Genomic DNA, 15,909 nt, shown 5'->3' on the forward strand with positions numbered 1-15,909 from the left:
TCTCTCTCTCTCTCTCTCTCTCTCATCTCTCTCTCTCTCTCTCTCTCTCTCTCTCTCTCTCTCTCTCTCTCTCTCTCTCTCTCTCTCTCTCTCTCTCTCTCTCTCTCTCTCTCTCTCTCTCTCTCTCTCTCTCTCTCATGACTCAAAAGGTCTGACAAAATGTTCATTCAAGAGTCGGCATATGCCAACATCACACTACACTACTCACTCATAGTCATATTTCACTAATTGACCCCATCCTAATTTGTTCACAACACTAACATTTTTATAATACGAAATTATAGTATTAATGCGTTATTATTTCAGAATAATTCTGCTAAATTTGTATAATAATCATTACATTTGTGTTACTATGTAAGTGTGTGCTGCGACCGTTAATGGGTAAAAAAATATTGTGTATGTGTGTGAGACTAATGAAGCTGTTTTAACACCGAAAATGCTCTGGCTGTGAGTTACTTCTATTTATGCAACCGATGTCGCCACCGTGTGGTTAAAATAATATTTTAAATCTTCCGTTTATTTTTATGTCCCATAGTTTTCAATAAATAAATCAATAAAACCATAGCTATTGGCAGCCCTCGCACATACTCGCAAAAGCATGCTTTGATTGCGTGTGGTGTCATATTAACATATTGCTGTTTAAGATCATCCTAACATTAATCCGTAACCAGTGTTAAATCACTTGTCAGTAGAAATGTGGTGATGTATACACTGTGCCAAATATAGTACCCCCTTCCATTGATATGGTTAGCAACGCAATGATAGCCTATTGTGATTTATTCACCTGGCGAACCAATATAGCCTCTAGCTGAATAAGGCTTATGTCAGTGCTTTTGAAAACCCATCCCGTTTAGACCTACGCATGTAGGGTTAGAAAACTGATGTCACAGCGATTTCCGTGACATCAGTCCGATTTTTAAGCAAAATGCACTCAGTCCAGATCGGCTTAAATGAGTCCACTGAATGTCGAAATGTGGAGAAATAATAAAATATAAAAGAATAAAATATAATATATAATAAAATAAACACAGCAAACACTGTTCAAATAAATAACCTTGCATCCAATTTTAATACTGCAGACAGAAGAAAGGGTCATAAAAATGACCAGCAATTACAACAAATCAATTACTAAAAAAAAAATCTAATCAAATTTAGGACCAAATAAAATGTACTCAACATAAGAAGGGGCAGCCCATAGAGCATTCAACACAAGCAATATGGCTTTGGAAAACGGTAACCCTGAGTCCTAGTTGAAATAAGATTAAGGTAACGATCATTGCAAGCATTAAGAACTTATGTGTGCATAAACATCTCCAAAGAAGGGATTTGGTGGCTCCCTTTGGGGCGAAACACCAAGTTTCTATTCTATCTAGAGGCACAGAAGAAAATAAAACATGCCAGTCTCTTCCAATGATGGCCAGGTATTTAAAAAAATAATGTGGCCTAAAAACATCAAAATGGTGGTTCCCAAACCTGGCAGTGCACAAGAAAACCTAGGTTGTCGTACATTTTCAGTTGGTTACATTAAAGGTCCCATGACATGCAACCAGGTGTCACTCGTTGCGTTTACATGACACTCAAGAAAGTCGAATTATTGGGTTAGTCCAACTATGATTGGATTACTAAGATGCATGTATACACCTTAGTCTAGCTAAAATCGAATCGAATTGGGTTTCTTATAGTCTAATTAAGACCCCTAGATAATGCGATTCAGTCGAGTTAAGCGTGCATGTACGGAGTCGTACGGAGTCGAATTGGATTATGCTTTAAACTGTGCATGCTCGAGATCTTTTCCGGGGGCCGTGAGCCGGAAGTATGAGACGATAGTCTTGTTGTTGTCGCCGCCGGAAAACGAGAAACAGCAATTTATTTAAAAAGGTGGCGCAGAAGATGGAGGAAGCCGGTGAATGTAGTTACCCCCTATAAGAATTGTGTCCCGGCCGCGGGAGCGAGCATGGCATGCATTCATTAAAGGTGGAAGCACACAGACACTACGCTTCGATGTCACCCAAGGTAAAGTAAAAGTACACATTTTTCTAATTCTGGGTCATCAACGAGGTTGTAAAGTATTAACTTCGGGCACATCGGTCAAAATAAATGTTTTTTTCTCCAGCCATGTTTACGATCTTTATTCATTCCTTGCGATGCTGCAGGGAATGCCGTATATGGACGGGCGGCGGAGGGGCTGCTCCGATGGGAGAAAGATGTTTTCAGCAGACAGCTGTCAACTCACTTCGGGTCGGTGATTTATTTAAAAAGCTGGCGCAGAAGATAGAGGAAGCCGGTGTCGTACCAATGTAGTTACCCCCTATAAGGAGTGTATCATCATCAACATGCATTCACTACACACTACGCTTCGATTTCACCTAAGGCTGAATTAAAAGTACATGTTTTTCTAAATGTTACTCATCAACAAGGTTGTAAAGTAGTAACTACGTTCTTTATTCATTCATTGCGCCGCGGCCAAACTGACGGGGGTATTCTCTGATATTATGAATCTTACAGACTGCGTCGGATTCTCCGACTCTCTGGTACTTCCACAACTAAAGTAAAGTAAAGACTCGTAGTGGGGTTTATCTCGCCCATGGTGAGAAGGAATTAGGGGAAAGGAACTTTGGCTTTGACTCTATGAAGTCCAGATTGAAACACGACATGGAGGAGAAAGCGATGTTTTCAGTAGACAGCTGTCAGTTCACTTCGGGACCATATCATTTCTACGACGCTCCATTGTTCCGACCTTGTATGCGGACTCCTCTGCCGGCAGAGCCAGCTCCTCTGGCTGGAGTCGGCATACGACCGAGAGGTCGGAACAATGGAGCGTCTGAGAAATTATATGGACCCGAAGTGAACTGACAGGCAGCTGCCTACTGAAAACATCTTTCTCGAATGCAGGCGCCTGAGTTTGTTGTTGCTGGTGATGTAAAGAGGTCAACTGGTGGCTCTATTACCACTAGTTGAAATGGGTACAGCGCCACCTATCGTACCGGGGAATGACATGCCTGACATGCTTCGGCCAATTAATTGATTTATTCACCGCCATGTATACTCGGACAATTGCAGTTGTCCAATTGCGGAGCATAGTCGAACTATGGCTTTAATCAGATTAAGCTGTGCATGTAAATGTACTGACTGTGATTAGCCGTTACAAGCCGTTTTGAATATCTGTCTCTTATGACATCACAAGTGGGTGGGTCCACCTAGAAGTGTAAGGGATGAGCAACCTTTGCTACAGTCCACTGGGTAGGCTGATCTATCCATCACACATCTAGGTGGACACGCCCACTTGTGATGTCATAAGAGACCGATCTTCAAAACGGCTTGTAACGGCTAATCACACTCACACCTGGTGGCATGTCATGGGACCTTTAAAGTAAGTGAAATATATCCTTTTATATTATGTCCTAAATCATACATTTAAAGTGTGAGTCAGTGTAGACTCGTGAGATATTTTCAAGATGCTGCATCTTGAGGCTGAGCAGGCTTGCGGACGAGTAGGCTTCCAAAGATCAACAAACTATCGGACTCTTCAAACACGACGACGCAATACTTGTACACGGTTCTACCCCTTAACAGCTTTCTTAATGGGTTTCAAAACATCAGACTCCGAAAACTGATTGAGCATTTTGGTTTGGGTCCCCATGCTTTGAACTTCACACAACTGCACCAATGCATCCATTCATTCAAAACATTCTCAACTTCATCCATCAATGCATTCATTCAAGACATTCTCAACTTCATCCATCAATGCATTCATTCAAGACATTCTCCACTTCATCCATCCATCCATCCATCCAAGCCGGGTGGTGGTAGGGTGGTTAGGGTGGGGTTGGTGGTAGGGTGGTAGTGGTGGTTAGGGTGGGGTTGGTGGTAGGGAAGTAGTGGTGGTTAGGGTGGGGTTGGTGGTAGGGTAGTAGTGGTGGTTAGGGTTGGGTTGGTGGTAGGGTGGTAGTGGTGGTTAGGGTGGGGGTTGGGGTTAAGGTGGGGGTGGTGGTAGTGATGGTTAGGGTGGGGGTGGGGGTTAGGGTGGTGGTGGTAATGTTAGGGTGGGGGTGGTGGTAGTGGTTATGGTGGGGGTGGTGGTAGGGTGGTAGTGGTGATTAGGGTGGTGGTAGTGGTGGTTAGGGTGGGGGTAGTGGTTAGGGTGTGGGATGGTGGTAGGGTGGTAGGGTGGTAGTGGTTAGGGTGGTGGTGGTGGTGATAGTGGTGAGGGTGCGACCGGGGTAGGGGGGCTACCTGGCCTTAATATGGGTGGTGGTGGTGATGTTTGGGTGGTGGTGGTGGTGGTGATGTTTGGGTGGTGGTGGTGGTGGTGGTGATGTTTGGGTGGTGGTGGGACAGGGGTAGGGGGGCTACCTGGCCTTAATATGGGTGGTGGTGATGGTGGTGGTGGTGATGTTTGGGTGGTGGTGGGACAGGGGTAGGGGGGCTATCTGGCCCCTCTCCGCTGCACTACGATGGTTCCCGCCACAATGTCGTACACAGTTCTGTTGTGCTGGAAGAAGAAGAGCGTGATGAAGATAGGGAAGAGGAAGGCGATGGAGAAGTTCTTGTTCAGGGCCCGCACCGTGGACCTATGGCCATCCAAGGTAGAGAGAAACAGAGAGAGAGAGAGAGACGTGAGGATGGATCAACCAATCAGGGGGATGGAAAACAATCCAATAAGCCCCACCTGCTAGTGCACTAGCAAAGTAGACCATACGCTAACCATGTAGACCATAAGCTAACCATGTAGGCTATATGCTAACCATGTAGGCCATAAGCTAACCATGTCAGAGAGGAGATTGAACTTGGACACTCTTGCGGTGTATTAACCAAAAATAAAATAAAAAGAGAAAGAATATATAATTATATTTAAGAACTTCACAGCAGTAGAGTTTTCTCAGCCCTCTATGTCAAATCATTGAGTTGACCTGCGATGATGGATAAAACAAACGGGAAGTAGCCAAAGCTGCGGTGGTCAGCCGGTCCACTTACGCCGAGAGGGAGACGTTGGAGGAGGGGACGACCAGGACGCGGTTGGGCCGGATCAGGGTGGACGTGTCGCAGGTCACCACCCGTAGGCCCATCAGGAACTTCCCCGGAGTGGCCCCGCCCACTCCCCAGATACATATGATCTGATTGGATGACACAGCGATATGAAAAAGTTACCACCCCCCTGCATATCAATGAAGTCAGTTGGTTGATTTAAAAAGAAAAACAATATATTCATATTTGGTCAATTTCATAAATTAAACCCTAAGGATATACTATTTCTAATATTTGGTCCTATATGTCGATGTTTAGCCGTTAATCCAAATCAATGATTTTAGCAAGTGGACTGTTGACATTGGGGGTCAGAACCAACAACTTCTGGGCTGTAAGTCCATCAATCTAACCACTAGACTATCTTGTTCCCCCAGCATGATGACACACAGCCAATGAATCTAAAAACACTATGTACACCAGGTAAAAACAAAGACATTTAGGGCCTTTAGCAGATGCTTTTATCCAAAGTGAGTGACCTTGAGTGAGTACATTTTGTCAGAAGAAAGACATGGAAATCTAACCAGCAAAACACCATTGAGAGTGTGGGGGTTGGGGGGTACCCCACAGGGTACTGTCCCCTGTTTATAGGAAACCCAGTGATGTGATGTGAACAGCCCCCCCCCCCCCCCACCCCCCGCCCCTGACTCGGTGCACTGACATCATCTCAGGCAACTATGAGGACAGAGTTGCATCACGGTCCTCTGCAGAGGAAGTGCGCAGTGATCCGTTGCTACGTCGACAAACAAGTGGCCAACACACATTGCGTAACAATGCTTGACACTCAAGGGATGACTTAATAGTCACACAACAGAGGAATAGATGGGAGGGAAGAATTCAAATAGACAGCTGGTTTGAAAGTGTGCCATGTTTTGGCAGTTAATCCCTGCCTAAATGAGCAGTGGGCACAGAAATATGTAACATCTTAGGATTTTACATTAATGTCATAATATACGATTATGTTTACAGTTAGTCATAGTATATTTTACGTTTAGTCATCAATTGATATGGTGTGAATCATCGAGAGAATTTTACAGCTGTATTTTCTTGAAAAATGTTCAAAAAGCTGTTATCCGGTTGTAGCAGCAGAGCAAACAACCAATGGGTCAGCTGTGACATAAGCCACATTATACTGCATGATTGAGGTAAAGTTATTCGAGTTCAATGCACGAGAATTCCCTCAGATACATTCATTTAGAAAGACATTTGTAAAGGTAAAGGTTAATAATAATAATAATAATAATAATAATAATAATCATAATAATAATAATAACATAATAATAAAGTATTATTATGGTAGCTATTTCTACATCCCAAAGCAGCGATGTCAGGGTCCGTAGAGGAGGAAGTCTCACCTCGTAGATGCAGACCAGAACGCGGTAGACCAGTGCCACCGCCATCATCTTCTGCAGGTCCTCCAGCGATGTGTTCTCGTCTATCTCCTCCACGATGAACTGGGTGATGAACTTGGCAATGTCCCTTCAGGGGGACAGGGTGGGGGGGGGGGCGACAAAGGAAGAATAAAGAGCCAATAAAGACTGTGGGGAAGGTGTTGCACATGTTGCACACGTTAAAACTATTCAAATGTGTTCAGTGGATAAGATGACACATGCAAATCAAACGTTTAATTTTTCGAGTCGCGAGTAACGGCTTCTGACTATTTAGCTGATATGCTAACTAAAATTCCCAACATTGGTTAAAACCAAAAGCATGAAGTGCAGAGAAAGTGTGTGTGCAACCGTTTCAAAGTAAAGATGTGGAAGGGTTTGTGCCAAGTCAAAACCTCATTAGCAGCAATACACTACAACTTTCTGTCTTACTTCATCCCACTTAAGTGCATAATCCACAGCACTATCGTGGCCTTCACACAGAACAGGATGAAGAAGTCCACTGTCTCAGCCAGGAACCTCTGAAGGGGAGTGGGGATAGTGTACTCCCGCCCTACAAACAGGGATACAGATCTTTAGGGTGGTTTGATAAGATAGACCTTTGACATGTAGCCAAAACACCAATGCAATAATCTGTGTGTGTGTGTGTGTGTGTGTGTGTGTGTGTGTGTGTGTGTGTGTGTGTCAGAAAGTGTTGACATCTAAACGGTAAACGTGTTCACAGCCAACATCAAAAAGCCAAGCCTACCTTGAGGCGGGTTGCCGTTCTGCTGCTGGACTGGCCGCCCAGGTGTGTTTTCTGCGGGTTGCTCGTTGTTGCCAGCGGATAGATACGGGGGTACGGGGTAGCTGAAGGGGTAAGGGTAATTGTACCAGTTCTGGGCGTCGAAAGTGAGGTGCCCAACGCCGGGTGGCGTGGCTGAGGCACCGGGTGGCTGGGGAAGGAGACCCGGCTGATGAAAAGTGGTGGGTGGAAGAAAGGGAAAGGCGGACATTGCCATCCAACTCTGCCAGTTCGCATGCCCCCAGTAGTACTGCCACATCCATTGCTGCAACTTTGCGCAGTATTCGGTTGTAGCGTTGATGGTGGCTTTTGGTGTCTTTTCTTGAGTTTCCGAGGCATCTGGCTGACTATCGCTCGTTGTAATCGCAGCCATGTTTGAGCCACTTCACGAGGTGTGTTTAATGGACGAGTTAAACCTGTGTAAACGCATTTACTACACTTGGTAATCTGGTTGTTGTTTCATATTAGCTGTAAGAGCAAAACGCTGTGGTCGCTCCACGGGCGGCGCTAAGTAGTCCCTTGAACCGAGGTGAAACCGGAAATACAAAGTACACGTTATTAGGGTTCGATTGTTTTCGTTTTAGATCTTGACGTTATCTAAACGTTATTACTAAACTATTACATGATTACTAAAACATATATTTCACAATACTATGTGTTATTCACCCCTTTTATTCCAACTATACAATGGGCGACTCACCCTATACAACTAATGGTACGGGCCGCCTAAACCCCGTCTATCCGCACCTATAAGCGCTTCAGTTATTGCACCAGAATTTTAACATGTATTTCATTATAATTGATTATAAGTTAAATTGCGTTTACATTAACATTTATATTAAGGGGACTTAGAAGACGCTTTTATCCAATTTGACTTACAATAAGTACATTTGTCAGAAGATTGGTACGTTTTACGTTTGGTAAAAGGATGTTAAATTTTCTGATAATAATAATGTGAAATATAATAATATAAATATACATATTAATAAACGTTATTGTAAGTTCCATCTTAATTCCTAGGTTAGCCTGTGCTTGACCTTGTACAACTCACTTTAACGGTCCACTGCGAGATGAGTAGGCCTGCAGTGGGAATTTTGAGCAAGAACCGGGGCCCGCAGACCGAGGTAGCCATGGCGCTGCAGGCTGAGCGCCACCACGGATCATGACCTGCTATCATGAGATAGCAGTCATATGGTGCTGTTGATAGAGAGGTTAAAAACAACACAGTTGGCAGACCTCAGCATCCAAGATGGTAGCTCCGCACATAAACCGTAGTGGAAATGTAGTTATATACTGTTTATTAGCAATTTAAAAAATATTCTCTCCATAATTTTTCTTTACCTCCCTTCTCGATTCTTTTATTCTCCCCACCGTTTTTATATACCTGTTTTCCCCAAAAAAAGATTCTCCCATAATTTTTCTCTACCTCATTTTTCTAGATTTTTAGTTCTCTTTTTATTTATTTTTTATTTTATACCTTATTTTCCTCGATTTCTTATTCTCTCTATATTTTTTATAGTCCTCCTCCTTCAAAAAAAAGGTGTGGTGACCCCACCCCCTCAGGTAAAGTGACCCCACCAATTCCAAGATTTTCCACGTTTTTTATTCCACCACAAGGGGGTAGCAGAGGTCGGTTGAACGAGAGAAAACACGAAAATCAACGCTTTTTACACGTGGACGTGTATGATTATCCTAATGTAATTATTAAGACGTAAGTTTAATAATTAAGTTAATATGTAATGTAAGACGTAAGACGTAATGTAGATGAGAATTACAATGCAACACTCTTGGTGGTTAGGGTGGTAGTGGTGGTCCGCATAATTAATGAAAGTTGTTTATGCCCTGCGATGAATGCAAGGCAAGGCAGCTGTACTGCCTTGCCTTGCATTCTGCATTCTGCCTTGCCTTGCACAGTATACTACTGTTATGAAGCCTATTCATGATAGAGATTTTTCTGCAGGTTTTAGTCCCAATCAGCCAGTCTGGGGTAGCTGGGGTCAGAAGGTCTGCACAAAAGACTGTTCCGGAAATGGCTTTGATTCAAAAGACCTGCTGGTCCATCAGCTGATAAAGAGCAATATCCCTATACTCTCTCTCTTTGTGTGTGTGTGTGTGTCTCTCTCTCTCTTTCTCTCTCTCTCTCTCTCTCTCTCTCTCTCTCTCTCTCTCTCTCTCTCTCTCTTTCTCTCTCTCTCTCTCACACACACACACACACACACACACACACACTGCACACCCACACAAACAAACACGCACACACACACACACACACACACACACACACACACACACACACACACACACACACACACAATGTAACCATCCAGTAGACTATTTGATTTAAAGGGTGGATGGATGGCGAGGGGTGGGGGGGTATTTGCTGACAGTGCGGCTGGCCATGTCCGTGTTTGAGGCGTTGGGTCTGCCAGCTCTAAATGACTGCGCCGTGTTCCAGGGTGAAAGGGGGCAGCGATGCGGACACTAATCCACCCGAGCACAGAGACCTGCATGCTATAGCCGGAGCCCGGGTCATCGCAAATGCCAAATATAAGAGCCGAACGCAGGCCTGCAATCTGCTGGGATTACTGGTGTGTGTGTGTGTGTGTGTGTGTGTGTGTGTGTGTGTGTGTGTGTGAGAGTGTGTGTCTGTGTGTGTCTGTGTGTGTGTGTGTGTGTCAGAAAGTGTGGACATCTAAACGGTAAACATGTTCACATCAAACAGTGTGTGTTTGAGAGAGACAGAGAGATAGTCGCTGCTCTGACGTTATTTTTTATTTTATTTGATTTGATTTCATCGAGAGAGAGAGAGAGAGAGAGAGAGAGAGAGAGAGAGAGAAAGATCATCATCATCATTACCTCATTCATTTGTAGTACTTTGTTATTTTTGCTTGGCTTACTTTGAAACTGCTTTGTAAATGTTTATTTTCCATGCCAATGATGTTGTAATGAATTGAATTGAACTGAGAGAAAGAGGAGGAGGAGAGAGAGAGAGAGAGAGAGAGAGAGAGAGAGAGAGAGAGAGAGAGAGAGAGAGAGAGAGAGAGAGAGAGAGGATATTCAACCGAGTCCCTTGTGTGCTACTTTATATAAGTAATATAAATTTCTTATTTGTAGGAACTATTGTTCTTTATTGAAGTTATTATTGAATAATCCCTCAGCAATATCCATTTTAAAGAATGGTCCGAGAACAATAGCATAGTTGTTGAATTGATTCCTGGATTAAAGGGGTCATTGAAGTGATACACAATACAATGGCCACAAGGGCCGCCTGTGGGGCGTCTTTCTCTTAATGACCTGAACCCTTTGATGGGACGACTGGTACGGCGCGCACTGCTCACTGGATAAGCCCCGCCGGGACAGCGCCAAGGGCATTGTTAAAAAAAAAAAGTTTAGGCAATTTCATGGAAATTCTGGAGAATTTCATGGAAAAACTACGGTTTAGTGTTCCTGTTTATTTTAGAGGGGAATTAAGTGATTGATTCAAATGAGACAAAATGACTGTCAGGGAAAATAACGTTAATTTTGTATTGATATTTTCATCTATATTTAGAGATATACTATATATATGTACTTAATTTTATGAACAAAATTATTTTAACAGCTATCTTCACAACCCTTAAAGGATTTAAATGTAAATACACTAATGATAGCACACAAACCTAGCTATATCAATAACTTTATCGGATTTATATTTCAACCAGATTTGGGTTTGAAACCAATCGATGGAAAACCTTTCTGCCTGAGGTGGTAGTTTCAGCCCTATGGAGTGAATGGAAAATCACAGAGAGAGAAAAAAAGAGGAACTCGAGAGCTTAGAAAGAACATTTCATCGTGAAACCCAATTAATGGAATTATGTCAGTTGTGTTAGAGCTCAGACAGGAACACCCACAGGGTGAGGGGTTATCAGACACAACCAGTCTACAACCGCTCTCCTATTGGCTCACGCTGGCTTTCACAAACTCCCCTCATCTTCCTCCTCATACCCCCTTCATTTTTGCTCCATCACCTCCTCCTTCCTCCTTTTCTTCCTCCTCCTCCTCTTCCTCATCCTCCTTCACAACATACTCCCCTCCTCCTCCTCCTCTTCATCTTCCTCCTCCTCATCGATTCTACCTTATCTTTACCCTCAGCATTCCCCTTACAATCCTCGTCTCCTCACTCCAAACATGCTCTCAGCTCACAGTTCTCAGCTTCTATGATCTCCTTTCTCATGTCCTTCACAGCGTGTGTGAATTCCTTTGGTTTGGTCCCCCATAGTTCATGTTTTCCTCAGGAGCGATCAGGGTGATCTGATCCTTTCAGCAGAACGCGCAGAATGGACCAAAGCACAGCGCTGGTGTGTTTGTTCTGTTGGTCCAGTGCAGGCCGTAGGGGAAGGAAAACATGTCACTATATGATGGGTTTAAATATAAAGCGGACCATTGTGGACACGAAAGATATTGAGCTTAGGCAGGTAAGAAGTCATGTTAAGTAGATTTCGATCAAACAAAAGTGTTTGAAACATCCTTTGTCTTATTGATGAATAGTGTGGACATGGGTGGAAAAAAGTCAATAAAAATGTGCTGGTGTCTTTAAACTCATCGCTCCACTCCCACTTTCTCTTAATGCATTCCTCTGGTTCCAAACCTGATGAGAACCAGGCCATGAGACGGGATCTGACCCATGGAGATCTCTGCTTGTTGGGTTAACGTCCAGCTGTGTCCCCGGAGGCGAGGCTGAGCTGTCTTCCCCTGGTTCCCTGGTTCCCTGGTGTTGACGCAAGCAGCTGCCGAACCGAAGGGTTTGGGGAAGAATCCAACCAGACTGGTGTGCACTCGGCTGATTTATAGCTCCTATGTTATTTTTTTAGCTCTAGTTGATTGGTTGAGTTTGATGTTAGATGTTTGTGGAAATTCGAGTGCACTTGGTTGAGATGTGCAATTTCTGTTTCTTTAAAACAGCCAACATTGTGTGCACTAATGCTCAGCCCTAATGTGCACTCTGATAAGCTGTTGTTTTTGGCAAACTTGATGATTCAGCACGTGGATGACTTTTGTAGCTACTCCAATTTGGATCGTTTGCTGTGACCATTCTCCACCTCATTTTAAGTTAATTTTGTACCGCCCTTAATCGCAGTTACAGTCACAAGGGGCTTCATTTGTAACTCACTTAGGATGAAAGGGGCTTTTTTAAATGTAAGATCACATTTCAACTGTGGCCTTGTGATGTCTGGTACACCCACTTGATAAGCAAATTATAAAAATAACTCAGCATTGTTTTTTTACTAATTGTGGTTAGTCTGTGTGGCATATTGCCAAACCACGACGGTATGGGTTTACATGCTGTTCACCGTAGGAAGCACTCAAAACATCAACACGCACGGCATTCTCGCCGACAGGACATGCTGTTGTCGCTTGGGTTTGATCCATCTCACATGGGGTCAAAGGGGGCGTGGCCGTACGGTTCGGTGTTGTTCACAGTCTTGTTTACAAGCTACTTGGAGACAGGTCAACCTGTGAGTGATGGCTTCCCCTTCCCTCCAGCCTAATATCTGCCTGTAGTTATCTCTGCTGTGCTTTGGCAGGAAGTGCGCGCTACAGAGTGCCTAGTGGACAATGCCTTCCTGATGGCCTATTGTTGTCGTTATAAGGTTACAAGTTGTGTGTAGTTTGCAAGGACACAAGCGTTTTGGCCCCTTGTGTTGGGAAAGGTTTATAATGACCTTAAAAATATTAAATCTTAACACAATAGTAAATGGTTGATTTTTAGATTTTGATTCGAGTCCCTTAATTTCTTTATTTTCCTTTAGTTACAGTCTTCTGGAGTCCCAGAATCTTGGTTGGAGTCCCAGAGAAAGGACCAAGTTCCTTTAGGTCGCGTTGGAGTCCCGACGTGGGTATCAGAGAGCTACATGATCTGATAGAGACTGGTTTTTTTTTGTTTTTTTTATTTGTTTTTTATTTTATTTGTAGAGCACCTTTCAAAACAAAGTTACAAGGTGCTTAACAATAAAACAATTGATGCATATTAAAATACATAACAATAAAACAACATTAAAATACAGGAATACAAAATAAAAAAGAGTCACAACAATAGTAAAAGAGAATCAGTTTAAGAAGGCCAAACGATAAAAGTGAGTTTTAAGAAGTGATTTAAAAGAGGACACTGAGTCTGCCTGCCTGAGATCCCCAGGCAGGGCATTCCAGAGCCGAGGGGCCCGGGCAGCGAAAGCCCGGTCCCCTCTGGTGAGCAAGCGAGTTTTGGGAACATGTAAGAGGGCCCTACCAGAGGACCTCAGGCTCCGGTCCGGCTCATAGGGGGTCAGCATGTCTACAATATAGGCAGGAGCCAGACCGTGTAAGGCTTTAAAGACAAGCAGTAAAATCTTAAAATCAATTCTAAAACTCACAGGCAACCAGTGAAGAACAGCAAGGACTGGTGTGATGTGGTCACTTCTTTTGGTACCTGTTAAATGTGTTGTTAAATCTGTTGATGTGATACATGAAGTTTGAAGGGTTTGAGACCCAATTTCTGTCTGGGTTAGAGTCCTAGAATCCGGGTTGGAGTCCCAGAGAAAGGACCAAGTTCCTTTAGGTCGGGTTGGAGTCCCGATGTGGGTATACCAGAGAGACTGTTGATCTGATCTTAAATACATTGCAACTTTGCCTTTATTTTTTATCTATTTTACTCATTTTTTTCTTTTACTTATCTATTATTTTCTTGTATGACAATGTTTATATGTGAAGCACTTTGAGTCTGCCTCGTGTATGAAAAGTGCTATATAAATAAAGTTGCCTAGCCTTGCCTTAGTTTTGGTGTTCACTGTAAGCTATGACACAATTGGCAATGAGTTTTGTGTGTTACATAATGCACACATTCACACACACACACACACACTCTAAACATACTTGCAGGCGCACATGTGCGCACACATGCACGTGCACCAGAGACATTATCAGAATTGGATTTATTGCCGTGAAAGTGTAAGATGTACAAGGATTTGTCTTGGTATTTAGTGCAATTTGCAAACAATAAAAACAAACATAGAGTAAGAAAGTAAGCCACAAGTACTGCAAGCCAAGAGTCATAAATATCAACATAAATATCAACATAAATTGTTTGGCTGTTCAGTTGTGCAGGAATGTGCAAAATATGACCATGGATTGAGCAAATGTTCACAGTATTAAATAAAACAATATGTGCAATGTGCAGGGAATATAGTCCAGAGAAATGTGCATTAATGTGATGGATTGAGGCAGGTGGGGAGACATGCAGACACACACAAACACACACACACACACACACACACACACACACACACACACACACACACACACACACACACACACACACACTTATATACACACACATGCTCGTGCACACACGCACACACACACACACACACAATGTTTTTTGAAAGGCAAGGATACTTTTGTAGTTATCACACACACACACACACACACACACACACACACACACACACACACACACACACTGTGTTCTTGTCTCACAGGTTTGAACTCCCAGTCATGTGTGTTCTACACATTTGACAAAGTCCAAGTCCCATTCACTCACATGATCTAACATCCTCTTCGCTGTCCCATGGTTCTTCTTTTCTATTGTCTATGAAAGCAACACAGTACCTTTTAAAGTGAAATAATAAAATACACACCTCTCCCAGCCACAACACCTGCCTTAGGAGGTCATTGGGAGTGAATGTGTTTGTGCTGTGTGGTGTGTGTGTGTGTGTGTGTGTGTGTGTGTGTGTGTGTGTGTGTGTGTGTGTGTGTCTGTGTGTGTGTGTGTGTGTGTGTGTGAGTGTGTGTGTGTGTGTGTGTGTGTGTGTGTGTGTGTGTGTGTGTGTGTGTGTATGTGTAGGTTTGTGTGTATGTGCGTGTGTGTGTGTGTGTGTGAGTGTGTGTGTGTCTGTGAATACCCAATGAAACAAAAACAACAATAGTTCTGATAACCACAACAATTTTCCAACAGCGTGGGTGAGACCAGAGAGGAAGACTATGGAAGCAGTGTGTTGTCTAGCGAAGCGGGCCGCCTGTTTCTCTCGCAGTTCAGTACGACTCTGGACACCTGTTGGCCATATATTAAAGGGTTGTGGGCCAGAATACGGCTGGCACATGCAGGCCCAGAGAACCACACCACTTTGGTTAAGACAGCTTGGCTATTCTGTATACAAATCTCCCGTAAGGGAGCCGTGTCGTTGCTGTTTTTTTCCGAGGCATTTCCGCGGTGTTAATGACTTAAACAAAAAAAGATTTTGCATTTCAAGAGCAATTGAGTGGGAAAGTAAAATATGCGCCACAACACACGATCAGAAACGAGAATGTATCACATGTCTTTCATGTGCCTGAATAAAGAAAGGTATACTTTACAAGCAGTCATTGGGTGGGACACTACAAGGTGTCCCTGCCATAGAAACATTGCACAGAGTTGTTGGCCCTCCGGTTTGACTTGTGTCATCACCGCCTGGCAAACATCCCTGATGCTGATTGGACTGAGCTCCAAATGGTGTAATAACGTCTGTCTGTGGTTTCTACTGGGTTCTCTGTGACTCTGTTGTAGGTCATGGACGCCCGCTTCAAAGGTTGGCCTTGGCCTGAAATGGCTCTTTCTAAAACTCACAATTTTAAAGCACAATGTCTTACAACATTTAGAAGACAACTGAAAGTTTGGTAAGTATTTGGAAAAACCTGTTCATTTGTACCACATAAACGGTATTG

General features: G+C 43.4%; 1 protein-coding gene across 1 annotated transcript; it reads right to left on the bottom strand.

Annotated features, from left to right (window-relative positions):
- Window positions 1-721: 721 nt before the first annotated feature.
- On the bottom strand, window positions 722-7,683 carry LOC311365421 (protein FAM8A1-like). The gene is made up of 5 exons (XM_084484952.1): window positions 7,159-7,683; window positions 6,843-6,963; window positions 6,378-6,501; window positions 4,975-5,114; window positions 722-4,571 (listed from the first exon to the last, which is right to left on the bottom strand). Exons 1-5 carry the CDS (start codon window positions 7,565-7,567, stop codon window positions 4,427-4,429), a joined length of 939 nt encoding a protein of 312 aa, XP_084341078.1. The 5' UTR covers window positions 7,568-7,683; the 3' UTR covers window positions 722-4,426.
- Between the last annotated feature and the right edge of the window lie 8,226 nt (window positions 7,684-15,909).

Source organism: Micromesistius poutassou (genome assembly GCF_964030765.1).
Source record: "Micromesistius poutassou genome assembly, chromosome: 20".
Classification (NCBI taxonomy): domain Eukaryota; kingdom Metazoa; phylum Chordata; class Actinopteri; order Gadiformes; family Gadidae; genus Micromesistius; species Micromesistius poutassou.